Raw genomic sequence first — 17,711 nt, forward strand, 5'->3', positions numbered from 1 at the left:
ACCTTTTATTTTTCCCTTTAAAGGGCCAGATGGTCATGTGACTAAATATGATTTGGATTGGCTGGTGAGAAACAGCTATGAAGGGCAGAAACAAAAGGTCATCCAACCTAGAATCTTATGGAATGCTGAAATCTATCAGCGAGCCCAAGTTCCATCTGTAGATTTCCAAAGCTTCTTAGAAACCAATGAGGGATTGAAGAACTTTCTGCAAAACTTTCTGCTGTATGGAATTGCATTCGTAGAAAATGTCCCTCCCACTCAAGAACACACAGAGAAGTTGGCAGAAAGGATCAGCTTGATCAGGTAATTTATTAGTTTCTAATATCTACGGTAATTAATTTGCAGAGCGTCAACACCAGTAAAATAATTTAACTGGGTATGGTCACACTGTTTTTGATCCAGAATATTTTGTGTCCTGAATAAGGGGATTCCCATTTGTAGTGCTTTATTTGAGGCCCAGATTTCTAATCTCTAAAGACACTTACATGTTAAATATGATGATGACTTCAAAGTCTTTGGTATATTTTTTGAGGCTAGTGGTCCTCAAAGTAACAGGTATCATTATACACTAGAAATAGCACTGACTTTGAGTAAACAGAACCAGGCAGTAGTCTAAGTTCTACCCTCAAGCAATTGTGTGAACATAGACAACTCCATTACATACATACCTGTACCCTCCACCTGCACCCCCTGGCCTCAATTTTCCCATCTGATCAATAAGAGGATTGAATAAGATGGTGTCTAAAGATCATCCAGTTTTGACCTATTATGATTCCTAAGGCTTGATTCAGACACTAGTTGTTAATAATATTGCCTTACACTATATAGCATTTAACCAACATATTCATGCCCATTATTTTCTTTTGGTCATTATAGAAATCCTGATGGGTGTATATTTTATCCCCTGTTCTGCTGATGAGCCACTTGAGACACATGTAATAAGTAAGTGGCTTGCCCAGCATTACTCTGCTAGTAAGAAGTAGAACTGGGATTCAGTGGGGGACCTAAGATGGTGGTGTAGTAGGAGGACCCTAAGCTTGCCTCATCCCTCAAACACAGCTAATTAACTAGGTGTTAATTCTGAATAGCCAAGAAATTGACCTGAAGACTGATAGAACAAACTGCACAAGTAGAGGGAGAGAAGAGGCCACATCGAGGAAGGTAGGAAGTAAAGAGACATGGTTTGGGGGAGAAACAGATGGCGAGTGCTGTGGAGGGGAGAGAGCCCTGGTTGCAGAGAAAAGCAAGAGAGAGTGGAGTGCACGGGGATAAGCACAAGGAGAACAGTTCCCCAAAGCCATTGGCTGGGAAAACAAGAGGGGCCAATTTTCATGAGTTTTTGCAACAGCTGGGCTCCAAGACTGGTTTTAGAGGTCCACAGTCTTGGCTGGGCTAGAGACCTGAGGGCACTACTTCTGGAGAGAAGGAAGGCAAACAACCCCAGGGCACAGTGCAATCTGAGGATTGCCTAAGGCACACAGGGAGAGACTGTTCACTCTTCTTGGCGTACATCTGGGAGAGATGGCTTTGCTTCTCTGGGGACAAAAGAGCCCATAGGCACCATTTCCCTCCCCCAGCCCTCAGCATAGGTCCAGAGACACCTGCTGAAGGTGGCTAACCCAGACACTGGCTGTTTAACCTGCTTTGCTCCAAATTCCATGCCCCTGTGCCTCTGCCATGACTGCCCTTCTGGATCAAACCTGCATCAGTCCCAGTGTGGTGAGACCATCCCCCCAAAAGACCAGCTCAGATCCCCACCACACCAGGTCCCTAAAGATTAGAGTTTTTAAAGTCAGCAGGCTTGGCTGGTATAGAGCTCAAAGGGCACTGTGCTGCTCCAGGCAGGCAAGCGACCCAGAGACACTGTAAAAACACCCATCTGAAAAGTGCCTAGAACACATGAGGGGAAATTATTCACTTTTCTAGGAGTGCTTCCCTGAGAGCAGCAAGCACGAATTCCTCTCTCCGGGGACAAAGGAGCTGGCTGGTGCCACTTCCCTCCCCTGTCCCACAGCATAAACCAACTTCAATAAACAGCACAGTGCCCACACTGGCTGCCTGATCTGCTTACCCCAAGTCCCACCCCCCCGCCCCCATTCTCTGCTGGTATTGCTTTTTTCCTGCAAGCATGCCTAAGGACCTGTGCAGCAGGACCCTACTCCAGAAGACCAGCAGAAACCCCTGCAGGCACCACATCTACCAACCATAGAGTTCTGCAAGGCTTCAGTTCTAGTGGAAGTGGTATCAGGTCTCATTTAACAAGCAGACCAGAGCATACCTAGTTAAACTCACCACATTCTGGCCAGGGTCCAAATACTGCCAACTACAGACAAGGAGAAACTCTGCGGAGGACTGACCTGAGGGATAGAGCAGCCAAAACACAGTAGCAGAGTACATGCAGCACAAACCAGAGACATTCCCTAATGCACCCAGCCCTGGACATTATATGACTTCTTCTTCATAAAGCCATTACTCTCAAGCAGGAAACATAAGCTTTCCTAACACAGAGAAGACAAAGACCTAGACAAAATGTCAAGACAGAGGAATTTATCCCAAAGGAAAAAGAAAAAAACAAGAAAAGGTTACAGCCGGAGATCCAAGTGAAATAGATATAAATAACATGCCTGATGGAGAATTTAAAACAAAAATCATAAGGATACTTGCTGGGCTTGAGAAAAGAATGGAAGACTTCAGGGAGGCCCTTACCACAGAGATAAAAGAGTTAAAAAAACAACCAGTGAGAAATGAAAAATGCAGTAACTGAGATTCAAAACTGGATGTAATGACCACAAGGATGGAAGAAGCAGAGGAGTGAATAATGATATAGAAGACAAACTAATGGGGCACCTGGATGGCTCCAGTGGTTAAACATCCAACTCTTGTTTTCAGCTCAGGTCATGATCTCAGGGTCATGAGATTGAGCCCTGCATCGGGCTCCTTGCTGGGAGTGGAGCCTGCCTAAGATTCTCTCTCTCCCTCTCCCCCATCTCTCTCTCTCTCTCTCTCTTTCTCTCTCTCTCTCCCCCCCTCTAAAAAATTTTTAAAAGACCACAAAATAATGGAAAATAATGGAGCTGAACAAAAGAGAGAAAGAAGAATTATGGAACAGGAGAATAGCCTTAGGGAACTCAGTGATTCCATCAAATGTAATAATATTTGTATCATAGGAGTCCCAGAAGAGAGAAAAAAGGGGGCAGAAGAGGAAATAGTAGCTGAAATTTTCCCTAATCTGGGGAAGGAAACAGACATCCAGATCCAGGAGACACAGAAAACTCACATCAAAATCAACAAAAGCAGCCCAACACCAAGGGATAATGTAGTTAAATTTGGAAAATGTAGTGATAAAAAATCCTAAAAGCAGCAAAACAAAAGAAGTCCTTAACTTACAAAGGAAGACCCATTAGGTTAGCTGTAGATCTCTCCACAGAAACTTGGCAAGCCACAAGAGCGTGGCATGACGTACTCAATGTGCTGAATGGGAAAAATCAGCAACCAAGAATACTCTATCCAGCAAGGCTATCATTCAGAATAGGAGAGATAGTTTCCCAGACAAACAAAAACTAAGAGTTAGTGGCCACTAAACCAGCCCTGCAAGAAATATCAGAGGAGACTCTCTCAGTGGAAAGGAGAAACCCAAAGTGACAAAGACAGGATAGGATCAAAGAAAATCTCCAGAAACAATGACAAAGCAAGTAATAAAATAGCAATAAATACATATCTATTGATAATTACCTTGGATGTAAATGGACTAAATAAATGCTCCAATCAAGACATAGGGTGTCAGAATGGATTAAAAAAAAAAAAGACCCATCTATATGCTGCCTACAAGACTCATTTTAAACCTGAAGACACCTGCAGATTGAAAGTGAGGGGATGGAGAACCATTTATCATGCTAACAGACATGAAAAGAAAGGTGGAGTAGCAGTACCTAATATCACACAAACTACATTTTAAACCAGACTGTAACAAGAGATGAGGAAGGGTGCTATATCTTAATGAAGGGGACTATCCAACAAGAAGATCTAACAATTGTAAATATCGATGCCCATAATTTGGGAGCACCCAAATATATAAAACAATAACAAATATGAATGAACTCATTGATAATAATACAGTAATAGTAGGGGACTTTAACACCCACTTACAGCAATGACCAGATCATCTAAACAGAAAATGAACAAGGAAACCATGGCTTTGAATGACACAGTGGACCAGATGTACTTAACATATATTAGGAACATTCCATCCTAAAGCAGCAGAATACATACTCTTTTCACATGCACCTGGGACATTCTCCAGAATAGCTCACATACTAGGTCAGAAATCAGGCCTCAACAAATACAAAAAGATTGAGATCATACCATGCATGTTTTCTGACCGCAACACTAAGAAACTGGAAGTCAACCACAAGAAAAAATTTGGAAAGACCACAAATACATGTAGGTTAAACAACATGCTACTAAACAATGAATGGGTCAACCAGGAAATCAAAGAAGAAAGAAAAAAAATACCTGGAAACAAATGAAAATGAAAACACAGTAGTCCAAAACCATTCAGATACAACAAAAAGTGGTCATAAGAGGGAAGTATACAGCAATACAAGCCTACCTTAACAAGCAAGAAAAATCTCAAATAAACAACCTAACCTTACACCAAAAAGAGAAACAAATGAAGCCTAACAAGCAGCAGAATAAGGGAAATAATAAAGATTAGAACAGAAATAAATGATACAGAAACTAAAACAATAGAAGAGATCAATGAAAACAGGATCTGCTTCTTTGAAAAATTAGTACAATTGATAAACCCCTAGCCAGACTTAACAAAAAGAAAAGAGAAAGGACCCAAATAAATAAAATCACAAATGAGAGAGGAGAAATCACAACCAACACCACAGATATCCAAATGATTATAAGAGAATATTATGAAAAATTATATGCCAACAAATTGGACAACCTGGAAGAAATGGATAAATTCCTAGAAATATATAAACTACCAAAACTGAAACAGGAAGAAATAGAAAATTTGAACAGACTGATAACCAGCAAAGAAATTGGATCAGTAATCAAAATCTCCAAACAAACAAAAGTCCAGGGCCAGGTGGCTTCCCAGGGGAATTCTACCACATATTTAAAGAAGAGTTATTACTTATTCTTCTCAAACTATTCCAAAAAATAGAAATGGAAGGGAAACTTCCAAACTCATTCTATGAGACCAGCATTACCCTCAACAGACTCCACTAAAACCAGAGAGACTCCGCTAAAAACAGAATTACAGGCCAATATCCCTGATAAACATGGATGCAAAAATTCTCAGTAAAATACTAGCAAACTGAATCCAACAGTACATTAAAAGAATCATTTACCACGATCAAGTGGCATTTATTCCTCGGTTGCAAGGGTGGTTCAATATTCACAAATCAATCAATGTGATACACCACATTAATAAAAGAAAGGATAAGGACCATATGATCCTCTCAGTAGATGTAGAAAAAGCATTTGACAAAGTACAGCATCCATTCTTGATAAAAACCATCAACAAAGTAGGGAGAGAGGGAACATACCTCATCATAATAAAGCCCATATACAAAAACCCACAGCAAATATCCTCAATGGAGCAAAACTGAGAGCTTTTCCTCTATGGTCAGGAACAAGACAGGAATGTCCACTCTGACCACTGTTATTTAACATAATACTGGAAGTCCTAGACAACAGCAATCAGACAACAAAAAGAAATAAAAGGCATCCAAATCAGGAAGGAAGAAGTCATACTTTCACTATTTGTAGATGACATGATGTGCTATATAGAAAACCCAAAAGATTCCACCAAAAAATTGCTAGAACTGATACACGAATTAGTAAAATTGCAGGATACAAAAGCAACATACAGAAATCTGAATGAACATACAGAAACTAATAATGAAGCAGCAGAAAGAGAAATCAAGGAATCAATTCCATTTATAATTGTACCAAAAACAATAAGATACTTAAGAATAAACCTAACCAAAGAGGTAAAAGATCTGTATTCTGAAAACTATAAAACACTGATGAAAGAAATTGAAGATGACACAAAGAAATGGAAAAACAGTCCAGGCTCATGGATTGGAAAACATTGTTAAAATGTCTATATTAACCTAAAGCAGTCTACACATGTAATGCAATCCCTATCAAAATACCACCCGCATTTTTTCACAAAATTTGTATGGAACCATGGAAGACCCTGAATAGCCAAAGCATTCTTGAGAAAGAAAAGCAAAGCTGGAAGCATCACAATTCTGGACTTCAGGTTATATTACAAAGCTGTAGTGATCAACAGAGATCAATGGAACAAAATAGACACAGAGATCAATGGAACAAAATAGGAAACCCAGAAATGAACCCACAACTCTATCAACTGTCAACTAATCTTTGACAAAGCAGAAGAGAATATCCGATGGAGAAAAGAGGTCTATTCAACAAATGGTGTTGAGAAAACTGGACAGCCACATGCAAAAGAATGAAACTAGATCACTTTCTTACACCATACACAAAAATAAATTCAAAATGGATGAAAGGCCTAAATGTGAGACAAGAAACCATTAAAATCCTAGAGACAACACAGGCAGTAACCGCTTTGACATTGGCCATAGCAACTTCTTACTAGACACATCGCCAGAGGCAAGGGAAACAAAAGCAAAAATGAACTATTAGGACTTCGTCAAGATAAAAAGCTTCTGCACAGGAAGGAAACAGTCAACAAAACCAAAGGCAGCCTTCAGAATGGGAAAAGATATTTGCAAATGACATCTCTGATAGAGGGTTGGTATCCAAAATCTACAAAGAATTGTCAAACTCAACACCCAAAAAACAAATGATCCAATTAAAAATGGGCAGAAGACCTGAATAGACATTTTTCCAAAGAAGACATATAGATGGCTAACAAACACATGAAAAGATGCTCAGCATCACTCATCATCAGGGAAATGCAAATCAAAACTGCAATGAGATATCCCCTCACAGCAGTCAGAATGGCTAAAAGCAACAACACAGGAAACAACAGGTGTTGGTGAGGATGGGGAGAAAGGGGAACCCTCCTACACTGTTGGTGGGAATGCAAACTGGTGCAGCCACTGTGGAAAGCAGTAGGGAGGTTCCTCAAAAAGTTAAAATAGAACTATCCTATGACCCAGCAATTTGCACTACTAAGTACTTATACATAGAATACAAAAGTACTAATTCAAAGGAATACATGCATCCCAATATTTATAGCAGCATTATCAACAGTAGCCAAATTATGGAAAGACCCCAAATGTCCATTGATGAATGAATAAAAAGATGTATATATACACAATGGCATATTACTCAGCTATAAAAAAGAATGAAATCTTGCCATTTGCAATGACATGGATGAAGCTAGAGAGTATAATGCTAAGTAAAATAAGTCAGTCAGAGAACGAGAAGTACCATATGATTTCACTCCTATGTGGAATTTAAGAAACAAAATAAATGAGCAAAGGGGAAAAAAGAGAGACAAACCAAGAAACAGACTTGTAACTATAGAGAACGCACTGATGGTTACCAGAGGGGAGGTGGATGGGGGGGATGGGTGAAATAGGTGTTGGGGATTAAGGAGTGCACTTGTGGTGATGAGCAGTGGGTGTCATATGGAAGTGTTGAATCACTGTATTGTACACCTGAAACTAATATTACAGTGTATATTATCTAACTGGAATTTAAATAAATAATTAAAAAATTTTTAACAAATAGTGTGGTGTAGGGGTACCTGAGTGGTGCAGTCAGTTAAGCATCTGACTCTTGTTTTTGGCTCAGGTCATGATCTCAGGGTCCTGGGATCAAGCCCCATGGCGTGCTTCCTGCTCAACGAGGAGTCTGCTTCTCCCTCTGCCCCTACCCCTGCTCATGCTGTCTCTCTCTCTCTCAAATAAATAAATAAATAAATAATTTTAAAAATGGTGTTGTATGTATAATAGCGCTAACAGAAGATGTTCACTAATAAAAGGTTCAGTAAGAAAAAAGGGGTGGTGTCTGGGTGGCTCAGTCAGTTAAGCATTTAACTCTTGGTTTCAGCTCAGGTCATGATCTCAGAGTTGTGAGATTGAGCCCCATGTCAGGCTCTGCACTGGGCATGGAGTCTGCTTCAGATTCTCTCTCCTCTCCCCCTCCACCCTCCGTCTCTCTCTCTCTCTAAAATAAATAAATAAATCTTTTTTTAAGTTAAAAAAAAAAAAAAGAACTGGGATTCAGATAGCTCAGGTTTCCTGATCCTAAATACAATGTTGTTTCCACTTCTAGTCTGTGTTTCTAGGTAGTATATAGATCGATCTTCTATAGTAATAAATGTGGTGTAAACATACTTTGTTATAAGTAGTACTTTCCTTTTACTTAGTAAGAGCCAGATCTAGCTCATTGTGTAGCAAATAGAATGCTGGGTCATTTGCCCTGTCCTGGTACAGCATAATCAACATTTTTGAACTGTTCAGTTTCAAACACATTTTGAGAATTTTCAAGTAAAGGAAGCTGTGCTGGTAAACAATCAATTGAGAGGGCTTTAGAGATCACATAGTTCATGAGGAAGACCATTTCCTGTTTGGACTTTGAGGGTTCAAAAAATAAGATGGACTCTGAAAGCTAAAGAATTAAAGTGATCTTTGGTCAGATCTGAGCCACCAGGAAAATAACTATAAAATAAAAATAAAATAAAAAACAGTGATACAGCATCTCATTAAATACTTGCTAACATAAACTATCCTTTTCTCTTTTTCTTATTCCTCCATGTCCAAAAGATGGGTGAGGATCTACATTAATCACTTCTAAAAGCATCTGCATAAAGACATCTTTTTCTATGCAAGGAAGGTGAGCACAGGAAAAAACCGTGAATGTGAAAGCTATTAAAAGTAGGCACATAAACAGAGGGGGATAATTCCCTAAGCTTTCAGACCACATTATACGGTTGACCTTTGAACAATGTGGGGGTTAGGGGAACTGACCTCTCCCTCCCCCAGACACTTGAAAATTCATGTATAACTTTTGACTCCCCAGAACTTAATTAGTAATAACTTACTGTTGACTAGAAGCTTTATCAATAATATAGTCAATTAGCACATATTCTATATGTTGTATGTATTATATACTGTATTCTTACAATAAAGTAAGCTAGAGAAAAGAAAATGTCATTAAGAAAATCATAAGGAAGAGAAAATATATTTACAATAACGTATTTATTGAAAAAAAAAATCCATGTACGAGTGGATCCATTCAGTTCAAACCTATGTTGTTCAAGAGTCAACTCTACTTTCACAGTTTTCCCCCCAACTTCCCAGAATGTTAATCAGTGACAGAATTGTTAAGACTGGTGGTATGTTCAGCTGTCATCTACTCCTTATAGATGGAAATCTGGAGCCAAAAAAATCTATTGTTACTTGTGAATAATTAAAGAAGTTATTAAAGTTGTGAAAGACAAGAATCAAACTTTCAAATAATTAAGTCTTCCTTCATTTGATTTGACAGAGAAACCATCTATGGGAGGATGTGGTATTTTACTTCAGACTTCTCCAGGGGTGACACTGCATACACCAAGCTGGCTTTGGATCGGCACACTGACACTACCTATTTTCAAGAACCCTGTGGGTAAGTGGATTAGAATTTTCCATATTAGGGTCTTTACATGTGATGGTCTTGAGTGATTTCTTTATTTTTTTAAATTCAATTAGCCAGCATATAGTACATCATTAGTTTCAGATGTAGTATTCAATAATTTATCAGTTGCATATAACATCCAGTACTCATCACATCACATGCCCTCCTTAATGAATAATTTCTTAATCATTTTCCATTCTATTTGAACCAAGATCCTATCTGCTGCTCCTGTGTGTGACTATTTCTTTTTCTTCTCTTAGAAACATGATCATTTTGAAATACCCTAGTTCAGTCTTATTCGGACTTACAAGAATAAATTTTTTTGAAATGATTGAAAATACACCTTACTATATAAATGGATCTTAATTTTGTTTAATTTACTTTTTTGTCAAAGTAATTACCAACAACTTACCAGAAAAGTCTAACTGTTAAATTTGGAATTGTACAGTTTTCTTATATTTAGCTATATTGCAAACGGGTCTATCTTCTAAACACAGCTGCTTTGGGTTGGTATTCACAGGAATTTGAATCCAATTTGTAAGAAGTTGGAGAGGAGGAGTTAGTGAAAAAAACCTTTTTTCACATGGAATCAGAAGCTGCTGAGCTAAAGATATACCTTTTTCTCCCAGCTTTATTAGTATATAATTGACATATAACATTGTATAAATTTAAGGTGTACAATGGTTATATATTATTACCACTGTAGCTAACAGAGAGTAGAACTTAAATGTTCTCACCACAAAAGTGAAATGATAATTATGTGACACGATGGATAAATACCATACTTATCTACCATTTGCCACTTATTAGAGGTACCTCTGTAGTTGTTATTTTATTTATCTTGCTTCTGCATTTAGATGATGAGCTGAGGCATAAAGATATTAGTAAAGTGAGTGTACATATGGATTTTTAAAGACAATATGAGATGGTGATAATATGCAATTAATTGTGGTTACATTGATTTTCTTTAAGGGTTTGGAACTTAAGAATATTTGGTTCAGGGGAGGAAGAATAAAGCAGCTTTTAGATATCCTTGTCAATGTTACCAGTATATGAAGATCCCAACAGCCCTGCATCCTCATTCTAGGGGGTGCAGAAGGAAGAAAGAGGAAATGGGATGGGAAGCATCTGGACACAGGTTGACATTCAAATATTGAGTAACTCTTTTCTCTTTGACCACTACCAAAGATAAGCAGTTAGTTGTCTCTGCCATTAATTTAAACCTTTCTAATCAATGACATGGACCAAGTAAGTACATTAGCAGTATAGTAAGAGTGGTTATGAGTTCAGGCCATGTCATTAACAGATCTGGATCTGCATCCCAGCTGTAACATATATTAGTTTTGTGTTCTTGGACAAGTAACTTAACTTCTCTATGCCTCAGTTTCTTCATCTGTAAAATGGGGCTAGTAATAAAACCTATTCATTAGTATTGCTTAGGGATTATATTACATGATGTATTTAAAGCACTTGGCATACTGCCTGACACATATTAAGTGCTCAAGAAATACTAGTTGTTATTATTATCATCACTTTAGCCATTATCATCATCATCAACATTGTTATATGCCTTGTCCTTTCAAAAGCTACCTTTGCTCTGGATTTCATCTTCTCCAGCCTCCTTGGAGATTTCTCTCTCCTAAATCTTCACCCGTTCCATACCTATGGACTCCTTCCTATCAGCTTCTCGTATCTTCTTTGGACTCTGTCTCCCTCTAGTTACAAGCCCTGCCTTATTCCTCCCCTTCACAGCTAAACTTATTAAAAGAATCATCTACATTCAGTGTCTTTTCATTTTCATTTCCCATTCATTCCTCAAATCCATAGTCGGCTAGTTTATCCAACACCTCCCAATTAAAATTACTCTCTTTAAGGTCACCTGGGTGGCTCGGTGGGTCAAGTGTCCAACTCTTGATTTTGGTTCAGGTCATGATCTCAGAATCCTGAGATCAAGCCCCGCGTGGGCTCCGTACTCAGCGGGGAGTCTGCTTGAGATTCTCTCTCACCCTCTCCCTCTGCCCCTCTCCCACCATGTGCTCACTCTCAAATAAATAATAAATAAATAAAATAACAAAGATAAAATTACTCTCTCCAAAGTCACCAGCAACTAACTTATGGCCATGCTTAGTGTGTACCTTTCAGTTTTCATCTTACTTGACCCCTGGGGCATGCTGTTAACCACTACCTCTTCTTAAATACCCTTCCTTTTTTAGTTTTCCTCCTACATCTCTGACCACTTTTCTTCAGCATCCTGTGCTGGCTTATTTTCCTCTGTCCATGTCCTAGATATTGTTGTTCCTCAAGGTTTTCTCTTTGTCCTTCTTTTCTTACTTGAAATGATCTCTCCAAATGACTCTTTCCATGCTTTTGGCTTTAGCTATCACCTACAAACTACAAAATCCACCTGTCTTCTGGGTTAAATATCTTCAACTAGCTACTAAACCATCTTGACCTAGAAGTTTCACAGAAAGCTCAACAGTCCAGAACTGGTGTTTCTCATTTTAATTGTATTTATGTTAGGTTCTCCTTGATTTTATTCCTTCTATCTGCATTCATATTTTTTACTTACTTTACTTTGTTATTTACTTTTATTTTTTTTCTAAATTACTATTAATTTTATTTTCCCCTTGTTAATTTGAAATTTCTGGTATAGTTTTCCAGCCCATTAAGTCCCCTTTTCTTTCCCTGTTAACATTTTCAGCCACTTATGGACTCAACTACTTCAGCGTGGCCCCTAAACTGAACTTCTTCCTCAACCCCTCACACCCCTCATTATGATCAATTACACTTCTCTCTGCATTCTCCCTCTTAGCAAATGACAGGTTGCCCAAGTGAAAAACCTGAAGTCATTTTAGGTTTTTGCTTGTTCTTTCTCTACTACCTTTAAATCAGTTATCAAATCTTGTCAGTTCTACTCCTATAGTATCTCTTTGGTGTGTCTCTTTCTCTAACACCCTTCTCTAAGCTCAAGCCCTCAATGTTTTTTTCTATTTCAGTTAACATGTTGTTTGCTACATTTTTTGTCATCTTGCTTCCCACCAGTCCATCTCCCATACTATCATCATAATCAAGTCTTAAAAATGTTAATGTGACCACAGAGTTTCCCAGTTTAAAATCCTTTCGTGGGCACCTGGGTGGCCCAGTTGTTAAGCGTCTGCCTTCGGCTCAGGTCATGATCCCAGGGTCCTGGGATCGAGCCCCGCGTCAGGCTCCTTGCTCAGCGGGAAGCCTGCTTCTCCCTCTCCCACTCCCCCTGCTTGTGTTCCCTCTCTCACTGTCTCTCTTTCTGTCAAATAAATAAATAAAATCTTTAAAAAAATAAAAAAAAATCCTTTCGTGATTCTCTGTGCTATGCTGACAGGAGCTTCTTGCTTTCTTCCTTAAATATACTTTGTAAATAATGTCCTTTCTTTATGGCCCCTCTATATCTTGTATACAACTTTATTATAGTGCCTATCATATTTTATTGGTATTTATTTCCTTCATGTTTTCCTACTAGACTATGGGCTTTTTTAAAACAGAGACTATATCTTATTCATGCCTGTATTCCCAGGGTCTGGCACATACAGGTTTTAATTCATATTGAACATGTTTAGAAGAAACCTGTAGTGACATTAATATTTCAAAGCACAAAAAAAGTATAACTGGCTATAAGGAAAAACAATTAATTTGGAAATGAAAATGATACAAGTAGAGTCAATAATTATTTCATATATAATTTTCTAAAATTTTGATATGTTCTCTTTTTGCCACTGAACAGAAGAATTTAATTTTTTCCCTCTTTAGCATTCAAGTGTTTCACTGTCTTAAGCATGAAGGAACAGGTGGCAGGACACTGCTGGTAGATGGATTCTATGCAGCAGAACAGGTACTTCAAAAGGCACCTGAGGAATTTGAACTCCTCACCAAAGTGCCATTGAAGCATGAATATATTGAAAATGTTGGAGAATGTCACAACCACATGATTGGGGTTGGGCCAGTCTTAAATATCTACCCATGGAATAAAGAGCTCTATTTGATCAGGTGAGTACCAAAGAACCATTTGCCAGTGTAATATATTTACCAATTATTAGCCTTCAAATTATTAGCTTAATGAAAATCCCTAAAATCCTTATATTGACCACATCTTAGTCTTGCTATTTTATAGCTCTTTATTAGTACAATTTCTATTCTTATTATACTTCCCATGGAAAAATAAATAGGCCAACAGGTAAAGAATACTAGATTTGGGGGGCAGGAGATATTTGAGATAGTATTTTAAAATGAAAACACTATTGAAATAAAAAACCGTTATTAAATTGTGCTCATGGACCAAAAGCTAGAATACCCAAAGGCATGACAACCACAACATTTGTAGCCCAGATTTATGCAAATCTCCTGACCTGTATATCTAATAGTCCACTAGATGTTGCCACTTAGAGATCTTGTAGGATCATAAAGCACATCATAGTCAAAATTGAACTCATCATCTTCACTCATTTCAAACCTCCTCCACACCCAATTGTGAAGATAAAAATAAATTGTTGCTCCTGCCTTTGCCCCTGGACTGTAATATGAACTACACAAATACTAATTCACTTCCATTGGATAACCTCCTCTGAAAAACTCTTAGTCATCTCTTGTATCCCCATTGCCTAGAACAGTAAGTAGGTATTCAGTATTTTTTCCAACATTTGATTATAAACATTTTTAAATATACCAAAAAGTTGTAAGCATTTACAGTAAAATCCATAGACCTACCACCTAGATTCTACCAGGAATGTATTACTATGCTTGTTTTATTATCTGCCTATCTACTTATCTATCATCTATCTATCTATCTATCTATCTATCTATCTGTCTGTCTATCCATCAGTTAATCTTATTTTTGATTCATTTCAAAGTACATTGTAGCTATGACTACATGTCCCCCTAAATACTTCAGCATTTATATCTTTAAGTAGAGTTCAGTATCTTTTTATAAATTTTTAACTTTGAAATAAAATTTACATACAATTATTTTTTAAAATATCAAATATACATTTGCTGAGTTTTGATAAATGCATACACCTATGTAACCTATACCCCTATCAAGATACAGAATATTGCCGTCACTGCAGAAAGTCCCCTTATACCCCTGCCCAGTCCAACCCTGCACACCCACCCGAGGAGATCACTGTTTTGATTTTTGCCACAATAGATTAGTTTTGCCTGTTCCAGAAATTCATACCATAGAATAAATCCATTTTTTAATGAATAAACACCTGGGCTATTTCTAATTTGTGGTTATTATGAATAAAACTGCCGTGAGCATTCATAGAAAAGCATTTTTGTAGATATGTGTTTTCATTTCACTCAGGTAAATAGCTAGGAGTGGAACTGCTGAGTCATAGAGTAGGTGAGTATTTAATTTCATAAAAAAACTGCCAGAACTTTTGCTAAAGTAGTTATTTCATTTTATATTGTCATCAAGAATGTGTGAAAGTTATAGCTGCTCCACATCCTTGCTAATACTTGGTGTTGTCAGTCTTACTAGTTTTAGCCATTATGGTGGTTATCTCTTTGGGGTTTAATTTGCATTTTTTTGATGACTGATGATGTTGAGCATCTTTCCATATGCTTATTGGCCATTTATATATCTTCTGAAGTATCTGGTTAAATTTTTTGTCCATTTTTTCATTGGGTTGTCATTATTGAGTTCTAGGAGTTCTTTATATACCCTGGTCACTATTTCTTACCTGATACATGTTTTGGGAATATTATTTTCTAACTTGTAGCTTACCTATGAGCTGAAATTTTCTATGTTAATGTAATTTAATTGAGTAGTTTTTTTCTTTAATGATTATTGTTTCTATGACCTGTATAAGAAATCTTTGACTGCCCCCATAACATGATGACATTCTATGTTTTCTAAAAGTGTTATAGTTTTATTTTTTAAATCTAAATCTGTGATCTATCTCAAGTTAATTTCTTCTGTGTTATGAGGTATAGGTAGAAGTTCATATTTTTTACATATGGATATCCAGATATTATAGTTTCATTTGTTGAAAAGACCTTCCTTTCCCCCATTGGATTCCCTTTGCAACTCTGTCAAAAATCAAATGACCAGGGACGCCTGGGTGGCTCAGTCAGTTGAGTGTCTGACTCTTGATTTCAGCTTAGGTCGTGATCTCAGGGTCACAGGATTGAGCCCCGCGTCAGGCTCTGTACTCATCAGGGAGTCTGCTTGTGGATTCTTTCTCCCTCTCCCTCTGCCCCTCCCCCTGCTTTTGCTAGCTTGCTCTCTCTCTCTCTCTCTCAAATAAATAAATAAATAGATAGATCTTTTTTAAAAAGCAAATGACCATATAAATGTGGGTTTGTCTCTGGGAGCTCTGTTTGATTCCATTATCTATTTGTGGTTCCTTATCACAGTTCCACACTGTCTTGACTACTACAGGTTTACAGTAATTCTTGAAGTCAGATAATATGTTTGTCAACTTTGTTCTTTTTCAAGATTGTTGTGGATATTCTAGATTAGGGGTCTACGAATTTTTTTTGTAAAGGACTAGATAGTAAATATTTTAGGCTTGTGGGTCATATTGTCTTTTTTTAAGATTTTATTTATTTGAGAGGGAGAGAGAGAGACAGCACAAGCAAGGGGAGTGGGAGAGGGAGAAGCAGACTCCCGGTGGAGCAGGGACTTGATCCCAGGATCCTGGGATCCTGAACTGAGCTGCAGCAGTGAACTAACTGAGCCATCCAGGCGCCCTGGTCATATCGTCTTTATCATAACTACTCAATACTGTTGTGGAGCACAACAGCAGCCATAAACAATATATAAATGAATGAGTGTGCCTGTGTTCCAATAAATATTATTTACAAAAATGGGCAGTGGACTGGATTTGGCCTACAGACCAGTTTGCCAGCCCTGGTTCTAGATTCTTTATATTTCCATATAGATTTTAAAATCAGCTTGTCAGTTTTTAGAAAAAATGCCTTGTAAGTGTTATGATTGGGATTGCTTTCTTAGCAGTGTTTTGTAGTATTGAAGATATAGATCTTATATATCTTTTGTTAATTTTATTCCTAAGTAGAGACCATTTTGGTGATAACTAACAGTTTTGAGTCTTCCAACCCATAAACCTCATCTATCTTTCTATTTATTTAAGTCTTCTTTAATTTGATTTCTTTTTAAATTAGCATTGTATCCTATAGCCTTGCTAAAGTAATTCATTAGTTCTAAGTTTTTGTTTTTTGGGTTTCTTAGGATGTGTATTCTGCTGCTTTTAGATGGAATGTCCTATTGTATCTATTAAGTCCATCTGGTCTAATGTGTCATTTAAGAGTGATGTGTTGTCGGAATAGTTTCATTTTTTTCCTTTCCAATCTATATGTTTATTCATTTGTTTTTCTTACCTTACTACACTGGCTAACACCTCCAGTACTATGAAAGTGTTCAGTATTTTGCCAGGTACAATATTAGCTATAAGAGTGTTGTTCGGGCGCCTGGGTGGCTCAGTTGGTTAAGCAGCCAACTCTTGATTTCAGCTCAGGTCATGTCTCAGGATCCTGAGATCTAGCCCCATGTCAGGCTCTGCACTCCGTGGGGAGTCTGCTTGAGATTCTCTCCCTCTTCCTCTCGCTTTGCTCCTCCCCCTGCTTGTGTGTGCTCTCTCTAAATTAATAAATAAATCTTTCTTTAAAAAAAAAGAGTGTTGGTGATGCCTTTTATCTGCTGGATGAATCTCCCTTCCAGGTTTCCTGAGATTTTTTTTAATCACAAATGGGTATTGAATTTTGATAAATGCTTTATCTTCATGTCAATTATCAATAGAAATAATTATGTCATTTTTCTTCTTTATTAATATGCTAAATTACATTAATTTCAAATGTTAAACCAACCTTATACTCTGGGAATAAACTGTACTTGATCACAATTTATTACTATACACACACACTGTGTGTGTGTGTATATGTCTGTATGTGTGTGTGTTAATAGTGTGGGTCCAATCAAGAGATAAATACCACACAGCAGTTTCTTTTTGTTAATTTTATTATTTTAATTGCAGAATAATTAACATATAGTGTCATATTAGTTTTAGGTATACAATATAGAG

The 17,711-nt window shown here is 37.5% G+C and overlaps 1 protein-coding gene across 2 annotated transcripts in view; it reads left to right on the forward strand.

Annotated features, from left to right (window-relative positions):
* Window positions 1-17,711, forward strand: part of TMLHE (trimethyllysine hydroxylase, epsilon) — a 116,792-nt gene that overhangs the window by 39,433 nt on the left and 59,648 nt on the right. The window contains exons 4-6 of one of the 2 annotated variants that reach the window (XM_035010459.1): window positions 24-303; window positions 9,505-9,624; window positions 13,420-13,656. In XM_035010459.1, the coding sequence (XP_034866350.1) occupies window positions 24-303; window positions 9,505-9,624; window positions 13,420-13,656 (637 nt within the window). The remainder of the gene's footprint in view (window positions 1-23; window positions 304-9,504; window positions 9,625-13,419; window positions 13,657-17,711) is intronic. The other variant, XM_035010467.1, reaches the window with a different exon arrangement.

This window comes from Mirounga leonina, unplaced genomic scaffold (assembly GCF_011800145.1).
Source record: "Mirounga leonina isolate KUSES-001 unplaced genomic scaffold, KU_Mleo_1.0 Mir_101799, whole genome shotgun sequence".
Classification (NCBI taxonomy): Eukaryota; Metazoa; Chordata; class Mammalia; order Carnivora; family Phocidae; genus Mirounga; species Mirounga leonina.